This window comes from Mauremys reevesii, linkage group 7, assembly GCF_016161935.1.
Source record: "Mauremys reevesii isolate NIE-2019 linkage group 7, ASM1616193v1, whole genome shotgun sequence".
Lineage (NCBI taxonomy): Eukaryota > Metazoa > Chordata > Testudines > Geoemydidae > Mauremys > Mauremys reevesii.
Window position 1 is genome coordinate 89,309,165 of NC_052629.1, and position 15,820 is coordinate 89,324,984.

Sequence of the window (15,820 nt, forward strand, 5' to 3'; positions counted from 1 at the left end):
CTCCTCACCCAGATGCCCAGGAATGCGGGGGGTGGAGGAGGGGTTGCTCCGGGCACCCAGCCATTCTACTCCAGAGGATGGTCCAAGCAACAGAAGGCTGTCATTCAAACAGTTTGATTTTTAGTGTGGCTACAATAAGCAATGTGGCCTTGTCCTTCCCTCTGCCCCCATCCCAGCCGGGCTACCTTGTCTGTTCTCTTTTTTTTTTTAAATTAATAAAGAAAGAATGCATGGTTTCAAAACAATAGTTACTTTATTTAAAGCGGGGAGGGTGGCTGGCTTACAGGAAATTAAAATCAACAAAGGGGGCGGGTTTACATCAAGGAGAAACACACAACTGTCACACAGAAGCCTGGCCAATCATTAAACTGGTTTTCAAAGCCTCTCTGATGCGCAGCGCACCTTGCTGTGCTCTTCTAATCGCCCTGGGGTCTGGCTGCTCAAAATCTGACACCAGGCAATTTGCCTCAACCTCCCACCTCGTCATAAACGTCTCCCCCTTACTCTCACAGATATTATGGAGCACACAGCAAGCAGCAATAACAATGGGAATGTTGGTTGCGCTGAGGTCTGACCAACAGCACCAATGAGCTTTTAAATGTCCAAAGGCACATTCTACCACTATTCTGCACTTGCTCAGCCTATAGTTGAACTGCTCCTTACTACTGTCCAGGCTTCATGAACGGATCCCCCAAGCTCGTCGCTGGGGAGCAGGAGAGCAGAGCTGCATGGGAAGTGATGGAGCCATACACCATGCCCTGGAGGTTGCTGGGAGCTGGGCAAGGAAGATGTTCCCAGAACCCCCAGCCAAGCTACATGTCCGACGAGGACAGTTACCAGTCCTACTGCACCGTCTGCTGCCAGCAGCACCCAGGAGGACCAGTATGGATCCCCTGAGCTCGTCACTGGGGAGCAGGAGAGCAGAGTTGCCGCAGAAACGGTGGATGATGACGATTAGCAGTCCTACTGCACCATCTGCTGTGAAGGCAAGGAGCTGCTGCAGGTGCTTCTGTGTCAAATACTTGGAGGTCCAGGTAGGGCAAGGAACCTCGGCCAAGGCAAAAGAGTAAGACCCCTGGAGCCGTTATATGCATCAACCACAGAAGTGCTATGGGGTGTTACAGTGCCGACTGGACTGGAATGTATGGCTGCAAGACTTCTTCACCAGCGACAAAGGACAGGAATATGATGCACCTAAAATCTAAAAAGGCCCACACATTTCTCAGAGTCACTACCCTTGATAACAGAACCTCAATGATTGCATTGGCTACTTGGATCACAGCAGCCCCCACAGCAGACTTGCCCACAACAGCAACGGTGACAGTGAGCTGAGCAGGCTCCATGCTTGCAGTGATATGGCATCTGCACAGGTAACCCAGGAAAAAATAAGCAAAATGATTGTCTGCCATTGCTTTCACGGAGGGATGGGCGACTGCTGACATGTACCCAAAACCACCCAAGACAAAAGTCCATGAATCTATGAATGTTTTTGCCCCATCAGGCATTGGGAGCTTAACCCAGAATTCCAATGGGCAGCGGAGACTGCAGGAACTGTGGGACAGCTACGCACAGTGCACCGCTCCGTAAGTCGATGCTAGCCACAGTAGTGAGGACACACTCTGCCGACTTAATGCGCTTAGTGTGGACATATGAAATTGACTGTATAAAATCGATTTCTAAAAACCGACTTCTATAAAACTGACCTAATTTCGTAGTGTAAACATACTCTCACTTTTGTTGCTCGTTTGGTGTATCTTATGGAAGAATAACCACCAGTTTGGGGTCGTGTTTGCCCTATTTCTCAGCAGTTTGTCCTGAATTTGGCACTCTCAGTTATGACCCACTGAAGCACAGTTACAAGTGGTTTTCATTATATACAGGGTTTACAGTTTGGTTTAATGGCTCTCAGCACCCCCACTATATAAATTGTTCCAGCATCCCTGGAGGGGAGGAAAGGGGAGGGGAGGCATGGGGAGGGAGAAGAGATGGGGGAAGAAAAGGGGATAAGGGAATCATGGAGGCAAGCAGGAGCCCAGCATGTAGCATCCCTTCAGCAGCAGCTAGGGCTCCCCCGTTAAGCAAGACCATTGAACTCTCACCCTGACAAGCTCTACCCCCTACACCTGGGCCCCCAAAAGACCCCCACCCCCAGACCTCTATCCCACTGAGCCCCAACCAGCTTCCCCAGGACCCCCACTCCATCAAGCCCCACTCCCCCAGCACTCAGACCCGCTCCCAAGCTCCCCAGACCTCCCCACTAAGCCCCATCTCCCCACACCCAGACCCCCCCTGCTAAGCCACAACCACATTCACCTGGATCCCCTGCAGACTTCCATTGCCTCTGCACCCAGAACCTCCCCAAAAAGCCTCTGTGCATCCAGATGTCCCACTGAGCTGCCTGCACCCAGACTGCCCCACACAGAAACCTCTCCCTGCCCACACCTGCCCTCCCCCAATACTAAGCCCCTCCATATTGGGATCCTTCTGGACTGTGCCTGCCCACCCACACCTGGTGCACAGAATCCATAGTTTGGGATGGAGAGTGCATCTCTTGATCTGAAACAGGAGGTAAGGAGTGACTGGAAGAGTCATCAGTGGACATAATGCCAGCTGTTGCAAGTAAGGGTACCACGTCTGTCTGGACCATGTGGGAGCAATCAGTATGTTTGCTTTTTCTCTTTTCACTTTCAACAGGATTTTCAGTAATAGAAGGAATGAGGGAAAGGCATAAAGAAGGTCCTTGTCCCATGGGAGGAGGAGAGTATCTCTTAGAGTGTTGTCCAATCCCCACTCTGGAGCAATATTGTGGACATTTCTTGTTCCATTAAGTAGCGAACAGGTCTATTACCAATGTCCCCAATTGTCAAAATATGTCAGAGTAGCACCAAATCTCTCTCTCATTCGTGGTCAGTGTGGGAATTTGTGGCTGAGACTGTCCACCGTCGTGTTGTGTACTCCTGGTACATATTAAGATGTACTCCTGCTCATATTAAGATATTGTGGGAGAAATATCAGTTCCATAGTTTTAATGCCTTTACGCACAGGGAATGAAACCTGGTGCCTCCCTGTCAGTTTATGTAACACATGCACGCCATATAGTCCATCATGACCCATTTGTGTGTCTTTGATCAGCAGGAGGAAGTGAGCACACGCATTTCTGACCGCTGTGAGTTTGAGCAGGTTGATGTGGAGGCATGCCTCTGCTGGAGACCATTTGCCCTGTATTGTGCAACCATTGATATGCACACCCCATCCTAAGAGGAATGCATCAGTGGGCAGGAGTAGAGATGGGGAAGACTGAACAAATGGGATTCCCATACAGACATTTACTGGGTCCTTCTATCAGTTTGTGGATTGCTTGACTCTGGTGGGCAGAGAGAGAAGTTTGCTTATGTTGTCTCTGTTTGGCCTGTAAACTAAACCAAACCATGCTTGGAGACATCTCGTGTAGTCTGGCATGAACAATAACTAATGTGCCCATGGCCGTGTGCCCCAAGAGCTGGAGGCAATGTCTGGCCGAAATCTGGGGTCTGGATGGTGCTGTCAGTTCACAATCCTCCCATCGGGTCTTTGGGCAGTCCAACTTGTTCTGTCACCTCAGAACCATGCATGCCCTGGGTACCAGTTTCAGGCGGCTTCAGAGCCATTGGTACCAATGATATTGATGGAACCAGGGATTGTTTCTGGCTTGACTGGGGCTTGCTATGGGGACTCACAGACCTTCTCTGAGTGGTCTTGTGTGACTGTCTCGTCTCTCTGGGCTCACCTCCCTTCGAAGTAGAAGGCTGCGGTGAGAGTTCCCGCCAGGACTCTGGCTGTTGAAGGGCCAACTCCATGAGGAGTTTGAGCCTTACTGCTCTGTCTTTCCTGGACCTGGGCTTCAGCTGTTGGCACAAGCCACACTTCTGTGGAATGTGCTCCCCTCCTCCCTCAACTGAGGAACTTTTTGAAGTACCCCTGCCCATAGTCGCCAACTTTCTCCAGCGCCGGTGGGTGCCCGCGCCCCTCTGTCCCTGGCCCCGCCCCCACCCTTTCCCCACCTTGGCCCCACCCACATTCCAACCCCATCCCCGAAGTCCCTGCCCTAACTCTGCCCCCTCCCTGCCCCTATTGTATCCCTTCTGCAAATCCCTGCCCTGGCCCCACCTCTTCCCCCAGAGTGCCGCGTTCCCTCTCCTCCCCCCACCCTCCCTGCCCTGCAAATTAGCTGTTTCATGGTGCAAGCGCTGGGAAGGAGGGAGGGGGGAGAAGCAAGAAGCGTGCTCGCAGAGGAGGCAGAGGCAAGCTGGAGCAGGGGGATGGGGCGGGGAGCTGCTGGTTGGTGCTGAGCACCCACCAATTTTTTTTCTGTGGGTGCTCCAGCCCCGGAGCACCCACGGAGTTGGCGCCTATGCCCCTGCCACCAGGGTTGGCAGGAGGCAAACCTTTCTTCTTCATTTTTTTAGGCACAGCCCAATAAAATGTAAACAAAGTAAAGAAAAAAGCTTCAAGGGAGCTAAAATTAGCAAATCTAAAGGGAGTTCATGATCTGCAAACAGCTCTAGCTCTATCTCTAGCCTGAGCGGTTGAGAGGAACTGAAGAGGGTTGCCTGCACATGCTGGCTAGCCTCATGGCAGGCGAGGAGAAGCGCATGTACAGGCAGAATTGACTGCTACTGAAGTTTTATCCCATACACTCCTACACATACACTCCTACAGTGGCGCACCCATAGGCACACTACTCCAAGAAGGGAAAATTACTCAGGGGCACCAAAACAAAGTAAACAACTGGCAATTACTTATATGATCCTCACATTAAAAAAGAAAAGCCAGAATTCTTCAACACCTTTCTCTCCTTCCCTTCTCATTTACTAGAATGTCATCCTAGCCTTCATCCACTTTGGTTTAATCATCACATAATTTTAAATTACATGCTTTTAAAAACTACCAAGATCCTCCCTGCTTGTCAGTATTAGACAAAAGGGACCTATCAGAAAACCTTTATGAAGGTTTACAGGAGTTTTTAGCTTACAGGAGTCTTTTTTTAGGATATACTTTAAAAATTACAGTTGACACGTATTCTGATATGTGGCATATGAATTGAATAAATGATGGAAACCAACTGTTTCATCTATAGCAGATTATGTCAAAGAAAGCATGAGGCATATGCAAACTGGTAATTCAAAGACCTATGGTATTAACCCATAATTTAATTAAAACGGTTATTCACCTTCTTGTAACCATTAAGAGATGTTGATTCCAATCAGGTGTGTGCACACGCCATGTGCATGGTCATCGGAAAGATTTCCCTTAGTAGCTCCCGTTGGGTCAGCTGTGGAGCCCCCTGGAGTGGTGCCTTCATGGTGCTCAATATATGACTCTGCCAACCCAACTCCCCTTCAGTTCCTTCTTGCCAGCTACTCCAACAGATGGGAACCTCGGTGGGTATTAAAATGGATGTGAAAACTACACCTCGAAGAACAGTTACGAGAAGATGAGTAACCGTTTTTCTTCAAGTGCTTCTTCACGTCAATTCCAATCAGGTGACTCCCAAGCTGTACCCCAGAGGTCAGGTCTGAGCTGAGGAATCGCTGATTGGAGCACGGCCCTGCTGATTGCTGCATCATCTCTGGCATGTTGGGTGATAGCACAGTGAGAGATTAACGTATGCACCGATGACCAAGTTGCTGACTTGCAAATCTCTTGTATCGGGACCTGGGCCTGGAATGCAGCTGACGAGGCTTGTGCCCTTGTGGAATGTGCAGTAAGAGTTGGGATTGGGAGCTTGGCTAACTCGTAACATGTGCTGATCCAGGATGGGATCCAGGAAGATATTCTTTGAGATGAGACCGGGAGTCCTTTCATCTGGTCTGCTACCACCACAAACAGTTGGCTTGACTTCCCAAATGGTTTCATGCGCTTGATGTAGAATGCTAGCACTCTCCGAACATTCTGTAAGTGCAGCCTCTGCTCTTGGGTACTGGTGTGCAGCTTAGGATAGAAGACAGGCATAAAAATGTCTTGACCAGTGTGGAATAGTGACACTACTTTGGGAAGGAAGGCTGGGTGAGGCCTGAGCTACACCCTGTCCTTGTGAAAGACTGCGTAGGGTGGGCCAGATGTCAGAGCCTTCAATTCGGACGCCTTCCTGGCTGATCTGATGGCTACCAGGAAGGACACCTTCCACGACAAATAGAGCAGGGCGCAAGTCTCCAGCGGTTCAACAGGGGCCCACATGAGACTGGAGAGGACTAGATTAAGGTCCCATGCGGGAACCGGTTACCTAATCTGTGGCTATAGGCATTGCAAGCCCTTGAGGAAATGTCCTACCATGGGGTCAGCAAACACAGAGCATCCAAATGCTCCTGGGTGGAAGGCTGAGATAGCAGCAAGGTACATCCTGATGGATGACGCTGCTAGGCCCTGCTGTTTGAGATGCAGAAGGTACTCCAGGATGAGTGGTATAGACGCCTGGAGTGGAGGTGTGTGTTGCTGGGCACACCAGCAAGTCAATCTCTTCCATTTGGCTAGATAAGTAGCTCTGGTGGATGGTTAACCATGAAGCTTCCAGGCTGTGAAGTGGAAGGATTGGAGGGGGCCGTGCTCCTGAATGATTAGATTCGTGCTATCACTCTGCCCCGTCGGGGTGTCCATTGAGAGCTCCAGAAGCGTGGTGTACCAGTGTTGACAGGGCCACGCTGGGACCAGCAGAATCACCTACACTTTGTCCCTGCGGATCTTGAGCAGCACCTTGTGTACAAGTGGGACCAGTGGGAAGGCATATGTGAAACAGTCTCCCCAGGATAGCAGAAACACATCCGTGATTGAACCCAGGCTGTGTTTCTGGAAGGAGCAGAATATTGGGCACTTCTTGTTGCTCCGGATGGCGAATAGGTCGACCTAGCAAAATCCCCACCTTTGGAAGATGGGTGGAAGAACATCTGGACGGACAAAGCATTTGTGGTTGCAGAATGATCTGCTGAGGTGATCCACTAGCTCGTTCTGCACTCCTCGGAGATAGGATGCCTCCAGGTGAATGGAGTGGGCTATGCAGAACTCCCATAGTTGGAGGACTTCTCGACATAGAGGGGTGGAACAGGCTCCTCCCTGTCTGTTGATGTAAAACATAGCCGTGGTGTTGTCCATCATCACTGCCAGGCTCTGGCCTTGCAGCCGGGACTGGAAAGTTTGGCATGCCAGCTGCACTGCTCTGAGCTCTCTGATATTGATACGAAGGGAGAGCTCGTCCTGCGACCACAGGCCCTGTGTTTGGAGTTCTCCCAAATGTGCCTCCCGACCCAGATGTGACGCGTCCATTACTAGGGACAAGGAGGGCGGTGAGCTGTTCAAGGGGACACATTCGCATACCATCTGGGGGTTGAGCCACCAATGTAGGGACTCAAGTATGTGTTGTGGCACCATCACTACTGAGTCCGGCCTGTCGCACCCCAGGTGGTATATCTGGGCAAGCCACGCTTGGAGGGGTCTGAGCCTCATTCTGGCATGCCTGAAAACGTATGTGCAGGCCGCCATGTGTCAAGGAGACTCAGGCATCCCCTTGCAATAGTGGTCGGGTACCGCCTGAGGCTTTGAATAACGTGTCATGGCCTGGAAAAGGGTCTCTGATGAATTCTAGTCTTTGGCTCAGAGATAAGGTTGACTTCTTCATGTTGAGGAGTCCCCGTAATCTCTTGAAGGTGGACCTGACCAATCGTACACGAGACGCTACCTGCTCCATGGTACAGCCCTGAGCAGCCAGTCGTCTAGGTATGGATATAGCTGCACTTGCCTCCTCCAGAAGAAGGCTGCTACGACCGACATTCACTTGGTGAATACTCAGGGGGCTGTCGACAAACTGAAAGGGAGGATCGTGAACTGATAGTATCTCTGGTTGGCCACAAACCAGAGAAAACATCTCTGCACAGGTCGAATGGCTATGTGAAAGTATGTGTCTTTCATGTTGAGGGCGGCGTACCAGTCTCCATGATCCAGGGAAGGGATAATAGTGCTCAGGGATACCATGCGGAACTTCAACTTCACCACGAGCTGGTTGAGTCCTCGCAGGTCTAAAATAGGTCTGAGGAACCACCACCACCACCACCCCCCCACACTTTGCCTTGGGGATTAGGAAATAACGGGAATAGAAACCCTTGCCCCACAGCTCCTGAGGAACCTCCTCCACTGCCCCTATGGCGAGGAGTGATTGCACCTCCTGGATAAGGAGTTGCTCATGAGACGGGTCCTTGAAGAGGGATGAGAGGGAGAGGAAGAGCAGAATTAGAGAGAATAGCCCACTTCTTCCGTGCGAAGAACCCAGCGATCTGATGTTATTTGGGACCAAGCACGGTAGAAGTGGGATAGACAATTCATAAAACATGGATCTGGTGGTGTGGCGGGTGTGCCATCCTCGGACGCACCTTCAAAAGGCTTATTTAGAGTCTCATGAAGGTTTGGACTGGCATGACCTTGCCACGAAGGGAGATTGGAAAGTTTTCGCCTGCCATTCATCTATAAAAATTCTGCCTTGGCCGAGGAGGATATAAGCATTGTTGTTGTGGTTGGGGCTTAAACTGCTTGTGTTGGGTTGCTGGCGTATACATTCCCAATGAGTTCATGGTCGCCCTGGAGTTTTTCAAGCTGTGCAGCTTGGAGTCTGTTTGCTCCTAGAAGAGCCCCGCGCCCTCAAAGGGAAGGTCCTGCAGGGTTTGCTGTACTTCCAGGGGTACCCCAGATGCTTGAAGCCATGATGTTCTCCTCATGGCTATGCCTGAGGAGAGGATACGGGCGGCCAAATCCGCCAAGTCTAGGGATGCCTGTAGAGAGGTCCGTGTTACTGCCTTCCCTTCCTCTATGATGGCAGAGAATTCAGCCTTAGAGACTGCAGGGATCAGCTCTTTGGACTTCAACATGGAGGTCCATGAATTGCAGTTATACCTATTGAGGATAGCCTACTGGTTAGCTATCCTCAGCTGGAGGCCCTCGTGGCATAAACCTTTCTACTGAATAGGTCAATCCTTTTTCCCTCCTTAGACTTGGGGGTTGGTCCTTGCTGTCCCTGATGCTCTCCCTCTTGTTAACCACCGACACGACCAGAGAGCATGGCTGCGGGTGTGAGAATAAGCATTCACAGCCCTTGGAAGGGACAAAGTATTTACGCTCCACACCCCCGGCGATCTGCGGAATCAAGACTGGGGTCTGCCACAGGGTCTTTATGTTGTTTTGAACAGTCTTGATCAAAGGAAGACCTACCCACGATGGACCTTCGGGAGTGAGAATATCCACCATGGGGTTCTCGGCCTCGACCACCTCCTCTGCTTGTAACCTCAAGTAGCAGGCAATCTGCCTAAGGAGGTCCTGGTGTGCCCTGTGGTCAATTGGAGGAGGGCCAGAAGCTGACGCCTGTGCCACAGTTTCATCGGGGAAGAGGATGAGGTGGCCAGAGGGGGTACCGGGTCCTCCTGCCCCTCCGGCTACCTGACCTCCTCTTGGTTAGTGCACGCCCCCCGCGGTGGTTACAGCCTACGAGGCTGTAGCCGAACTCTGCAGCTGGTTCTGTGCTGGAGTGGCATCTGCCTCGACCAGAGTCTGAAGGGACGGTTGGGACAGAGTGGCCTCGGATCCCCAAGGCGTAGGCCTGTCCCTAGGAGAGTGGGGGGGCCAGTGTTCTGAGGCTACCAATCTCAACCCCCTTGAAAAGGTACCCTGGGCCTGATGGTAAGCCCAAGGGGTCCAAAAGGGCCACTGTGCCGGGGGCTACCACAGGTACCAGCATGGCCTTGGTGCCGGGAAGGGGGAGTGTCACGTCGTTGGAGGTGCTGTCGTGGGGCTCGGTGCCGGGGAACAGTGCCGCAGCGAAGACGACTGAGAGCGGTGCCAGGTATGATGTTGAGCCGGGGACTGCAAGCGCTGCATGATAGCTGGCTTGCCTCTAGACGGTACTGGTCTTATCAGCACTGGAGGCTTGATCCGAGAACCTGGGGCTGTGCAGCCGTCATCTCGATGAAGTCTCTGGCGGCTTCAAAAGTGTCCAGGGTGGAGAGTGGCTCTAACACCTCCACTTGGCACTGCCCTGCTGGAGAGTCGCTACATTCCAGACTCAATGGTCCCCTCTGAGGCACTGAAGTCAACGGCACCAACTTGTGCGGACTTGGCACTGGGTCCTTTCTGGGGAGCACCTGTGCATCCCCTGATGGGCCCGTGGGTCTCGGGGCTGGTGAGCACCTCTTTCGGCCTTCTTGTGTGGCACTGGGGAAGTCAAGAGGTACTGGGCCGCTATCCCTGGATGCGATGCCGGAAAGCACCGGTGCAAAGGGTCTCCGTACAGATGCGCCCAGTGCCGAATCCTGGACATCTGCAGTCAGTTGTGGGTGTAGAGAGGATTCCGGTTGCTTAGGCAGAAATCACGCTCCTTTTTGGTTCTTGGCCGAAAAGCCCTGCAGATTTTGCACCTGTCTGTTTGGTGTGCTTCCCCCAGACACTTTAAACAAAAGTCGGGGTGGGTCACTGATGGACTTAAAGCCTTGGGCTTATGGCATGCCCTGGAGCCTGAGGGGGGTTAGGGATTGGGGAGAGACCCTGCTCCCAACCTACTATCTGAACTATCTATACTAAATTAACTACAACACTAACTAGAAACACTAATGACTAACAGAAGAACGCTAAGGGAGCGCTTGCTGAGCAAGTGAGCACTGTTCCAACAGCCGTCATGAACAGTAAGAAGGAACTGAAGGGGAGTTGGATTGGCAGGGTCATATATTGAGTGCCGTGAAGGCGCCACTCTACGGGCTCCACAGCTGACCCAACAGGAGCTGCTAAGGGAAATTTTCCGACAACCGTGCACGTGATGTGAACAAGCACTCAAAGAAGAACTAAAACATTCTAAATTTTCCCCAATTTTTAAGCAAGCTTAAAAAATACCAAGGGATTCACTGAGACTAGACTGCAGTTATCTTCCAATTTTAGTCACTGCAGACATCTCTTTAATTTCTGTTTGCCATTAATCTGGAATCTGATTCAGAAAACATACTGATGGTAGAAAGTGCTATCCTATTTTCTTTGTCAGATTCCTTGTAATTTCAGTAAGTGCCGTATACTTCTCCCATTACACTCCCTAGAAACCTTCAGCTGAGAGCTATTTTCATATTTTTAGTATGCAGTTTATTCTGTAGCTTACAGATGTATATTGTTCTCCTAAACACCAAAATTCTACACTGTACACAACAGGCTATTAAGTGACTGGATCCTGCTGTAACTGCGGTTGATGTATGTTATGAAGCCAGAAGTTTAACAATACTGAGCTGAAATTCTTTTATTTAAAAAGGATTTATGGAGGGATATCATCAGATATAACACAACCAGGCAGAGATGCAGTAACCAGTGATTACAAAGCCAAACAAATTAAAATTATTCTCAATATGACTTTTTAGAATATGGAATTGTTCCATCAGTTAATAGACATTTCCCATTTGTATTTTATAAAAACATGCCTTAACTTTTTGCAACAGGCACCTTGTCTTTTAAAGTCTAATAGAACCAATAGCTGGTGTGACATCTACTAGTGAAGGCAAACATTGACCTTAAGGCAGGTTTCTCCGCAGAAAAATATTTAACAGGAGCAAGCACTTTTGTGTAACATACTCAAGATCAGGGGTGGCGAACCTGTGGCTCCAGAGCCGCATGCGGCTCTTCAGAGGTTAATATGCAGCTCCTTGCATAGGCACTGACTCCGAGGCTCCAAGATACTAACTTTCCAATGTGCTGTGACGTGCTCACCACTCAACCCCCTGCTCTGCTCCAGGTCCTGCCATCACTCTACCCCTTCACCCAAGACCCCTGCTCCTTCCCCCGAGCCTGCCATGCCCTTGCTCCTTCCCCCTCCCCACCAGAGCCTCCTGCACACTGCAAAACAGCTGACTGCAGCAGGCGGGAGGCGTGGGGAGGGAGGCGCTGATTGGTGGGGCTGCCAGTGGGCGGGAGGCGCTCAGGACTGCCGGGGGGTAACGGATGGGGGGCTGCTGATATACTACTGTGGCTCTTTGGCAATGTTAATTGGTAAATTCTGGCTCCTTCTCAGGCTGGCCACCCCTGCTCTAGATAGGTCACCTTTCCACCTCCCACCAACCTCAAAGAGCCATCTAAATCTAGAACTGATCATTTTTTGTCAAAATGCCTTTATCAGGGCCAAGGAGGAAATGTGATAGTCTATGATAGGCAGGTTTCCAATTCACTTTAAGCTACCTGTGCTCTCTTTCTTCCTTTTAAAGCTAGAGGCATGTTAGCAGGACACTACAGGATCCAAATGGACTGTGACAGTCTGTAACAGAAGTGGTGCTAATATAAAAACTAATACTTAAACCTTTCATCAGAACATTCTGGAAAAATACAGGATATTCATCCAGTTAAGCATGCATTCCTCATTGTAAGACTACCTTAAGAGAACTATAATACACCTCTACCCCGATAAAACACTGTCCTCAGGAGCCAAAAAAATCTTACCGCGTTATATCGAACTTGCTTTGATCTGCCGGAGTGCGCAGCCCCACCCCCTGGAGTGGTGCATTACCACGTTATAATCTGAATTTGTGTTATATCGGGTCGCATTATATCGGGGTAGAGGTGTAAAACACTGCAAATGCTCGTATATACTTGAAATCCATAGATATTTTCACCTTTTTCCTTGAAGGCAAAGCAAGAAGAGTTAAGTAAGCCTAGGACATTTTTTCAGAGAATCTCACAACATAGCCCTTGGTCCATTGGTCAGCAAGCCTCTTATTACAGATCTAGTAAAGTTACCCCAGTTGGACACTCAGATTGCTGGGCCCTGGGTGCTTTAAGCCTTCAGAATCTCAACACAGTCCAGGCACCATCCTGGCTTGGAGTCTCTATGAACACTCTCAAGATGCAGATCCTCTGTTATAGCACCATCTTCCGAGAGTCTGTACTGTAACTTAAACACATGCTCTGCCAGAACTTGAGCTGTGTGCGCACTCTTGATTTACAATTTACCTCTTTAGGACCATGCAAAGTTAAAGCCAGCAGAGAGACAGAATCTCATGCCAGGTCTATCTAACACACCATTGTTCTTTCCTTAACAGCATAAGATAACGCAAATCTAGAGGAATACACATTTCTCCTACTTCAGTTTCCTCACCACTCTGGAGAGTTTTTTAGGCTTGGACAGTCATTTGGGGTGCCCAGAATACTTCCCCAGCAGCTCTCAACTTTTCTTCTGAAGCATGGAGTCTTTCAGCTCAGCTAGTTTTCTCTGAGCGTGGCTAAACAGGGCAACCCTGCTACGAAAGTATGCCTCTCTTTTCCCCTTTCTGTCCAAAGCTTATAGTTCCAGTCTCAGTGAGGCTCTCAAATGTAGATGTCCTCCTACCCTTCCCCACCAGTTCCTTTGTTCTGTTGCTAATTTTTCTTCCTCACTCTCCACTTCACCAGATGCCTAAGACAAGTTGGAGTATCTTCTCCCAGTTCCAGCTAATCTCCATACTATGCCAACAGTTCAATCAGAGTACAGATATTTAAGTTTATCGACTCTCCATAGTCCTTTGTCTGGTACATGGATGCTTCAGCCCATGTCAGCAAGTGGTGGATTCCACAGCCAAATAGAGGCACTCTCTGATGCAGCAATTTTATAAACAACTTCATTAGTATCAACCAGAATTCATAAATTGTACAGATTCCCCAAATCATCACACTCCTATTCTTGAGCAAATCAGCAACGCTTATGGTGCCTCTAGCTTGGTCTGGAAACGCTATTTAGGTTACAGCAATCTGCCCATTTTGTCTCCCTTTATTTGGCTCCTGCTTGGAAGCTTTTAGTGCAATGATTATACTATCAAAACAATTTGACATAGAGAGGCCCGTGTTGCTGTTTCCTCAAACCTATACAGCAAAGGAAAATAACCCATCTCAATGATTTAAGATCACAATATTTAACTGCATTAAAAAGGATGTGTGCCAAAATATGCTCTCCCAGAAAGCTCTTTAACAAAGTCAGTGACATACCCCAAATCAGACCTAAGTCAAGTAAACAAGGCTGATTTTGATTTCACTGACAATCAGTTAGAACCAAACTGGATCCTACGTAGTGACTTCTGTTGTATCTCACTAGATTTAACTTTTACTTATATATAACTGAAGAGAAAAAAGTAATTTTGTTACTATTTAGTATAGTTGAAAAGATCTATTAAAAATAGGGCAAATTTTCTCATGCAGCTAGCACAAGTGTGAGACCCTATTAGTTGATGAGCATAAAAATAACCATTTATTGTTATATAATTGACTGCATGTACAACTTTACCTATATTGTGCACACAACATATATATTTAAAGGTGTAAACACAAAACCAAACTTCCTGAAAATCTGGTCCATGAAGTAACTCAGTAAAGGGCATATGTCAGGTAAAAAAACAAAAGCAAAAAAGATTCTTCATAAAATTTTACATTAAAGGACATTTTAAACATTGACTCTCTCCAGTTATAATGGTTTGTTTCTATATTTCACTTGAATTGGACAATGAAAATTAATCAGTTTAATTATTTATAACCAACTGCTATACAGTTTAACTGCCCAGTCCTCATTTATGATGATGCAACATTTGAGCTGTAAAATATACAGGGAATATTTTTCCTTGAAAATATTTTTAAATCTAATTTTTCTTTTAACTATGGAAAAATTGCGATTGATTGGCTTTTTTTTTTTTTTTTTTAAACACAAACCCTACATTTGAGATCTAAATTGACTTGGCATTTACAAGCACTGTAGCTATTTTTATATACCATATAGTAAAACTCATGTAAACAGATGTTTTCCCATCCATATCCAAATTCCATTGCAAATGTTATACATGCTTGTTTCCTTTCTCTGAGATCACCAAGATGACTAAGATACTGAATTTTCACCAACTGAATTTTAATTAAGACTAGTGTCTTTAGCATCAGGATATGGAATTTCTTCATACAAACTCCATTACTAGCAACTAAATATCCTTTTCAGGAAAAAAGCTATTGTGTCGCATATTAGATAAGGCAAGTCTGTTCTAGCATATTGAACACACAGTGGAGTTGCGAGATTTGGATTCTATTCCCAGTTCTGACATGGACTTGCTACATGACCACGGAAAAGTCATGACTTTGCTGTGCCTCAGTTTCACCAGTTACTAAACAAGAAAATTAATGTTTGGTGCATATCTACGGACCAAAAGTACTAAATGTGCAGAGTGTTATTACAGAGTTTCTCTTTGTCTGGATAGCTGCCATTTTACAGTATCAACATTTAAAAAAACCCACGAAACTAAGTTTTTAGTACTTACCATGCCATTTGCCTTTGTAAACCGTTCCAAAAGAACCTGACCCTATTCTGGTCGAGAGCATGACTTCACTTGCTTCTATTTCCCAATAATAACTTGAATCTCTCTGTCCACGAGGCCTCTGGAACACAAATACATATTTAAGGCACAAGCATGTCAACCATTTGGACAGCTCTCTTAAGTGTTAACATGGCTAGCTGCCTGGACAATATGTTTCAAGGATTGCACCTAAAAATATACTCAACTTAAAAAGATGAATTGCAGAACTGCAACACTCTGGGTGATCTTTGACTAAATGCAAAGATAATTGCCAATATGTTATCTTGTATTCTAACACATACCAGTTCGTTCATCCATTTTCTTTCCAGATCCATTTCAGGATTCAATGTTCCTCTTACAGCAGCTGATAACCTCAAAGCCCAAAACAGGTAGACAACATTTACCTGGATGATTTTGGCTGCTTATGTTATCAACTGTTGCAAGGGAAAAGCAGAATTGTGATATTACATCTTCAAAGACAATTG

General features: G+C 47.9%; 1 protein-coding gene across 7 annotated transcripts in view; it reads right to left on the minus strand.

The window, feature by feature from the left end:
• RAF1 (Raf-1 proto-oncogene, serine/threonine kinase) overlaps positions 1 to 15,820 on the minus strand; it is a 115,823-nt gene that overhangs the window by 34,687 nt on the left and 65,316 nt on the right. For all 7 annotated transcript variants that reach the window (XM_039547714.1, XM_039547713.1, XM_039547712.1 and 4 more), the window contains one exon: positions 15,300 to 15,417. In XM_039547714.1, the coding sequence (XP_039403648.1) occupies positions 15,300 to 15,417 (118 nt within the window). The remainder of the gene's footprint in view (positions 1 to 15,299; positions 15,418 to 15,820) is intronic.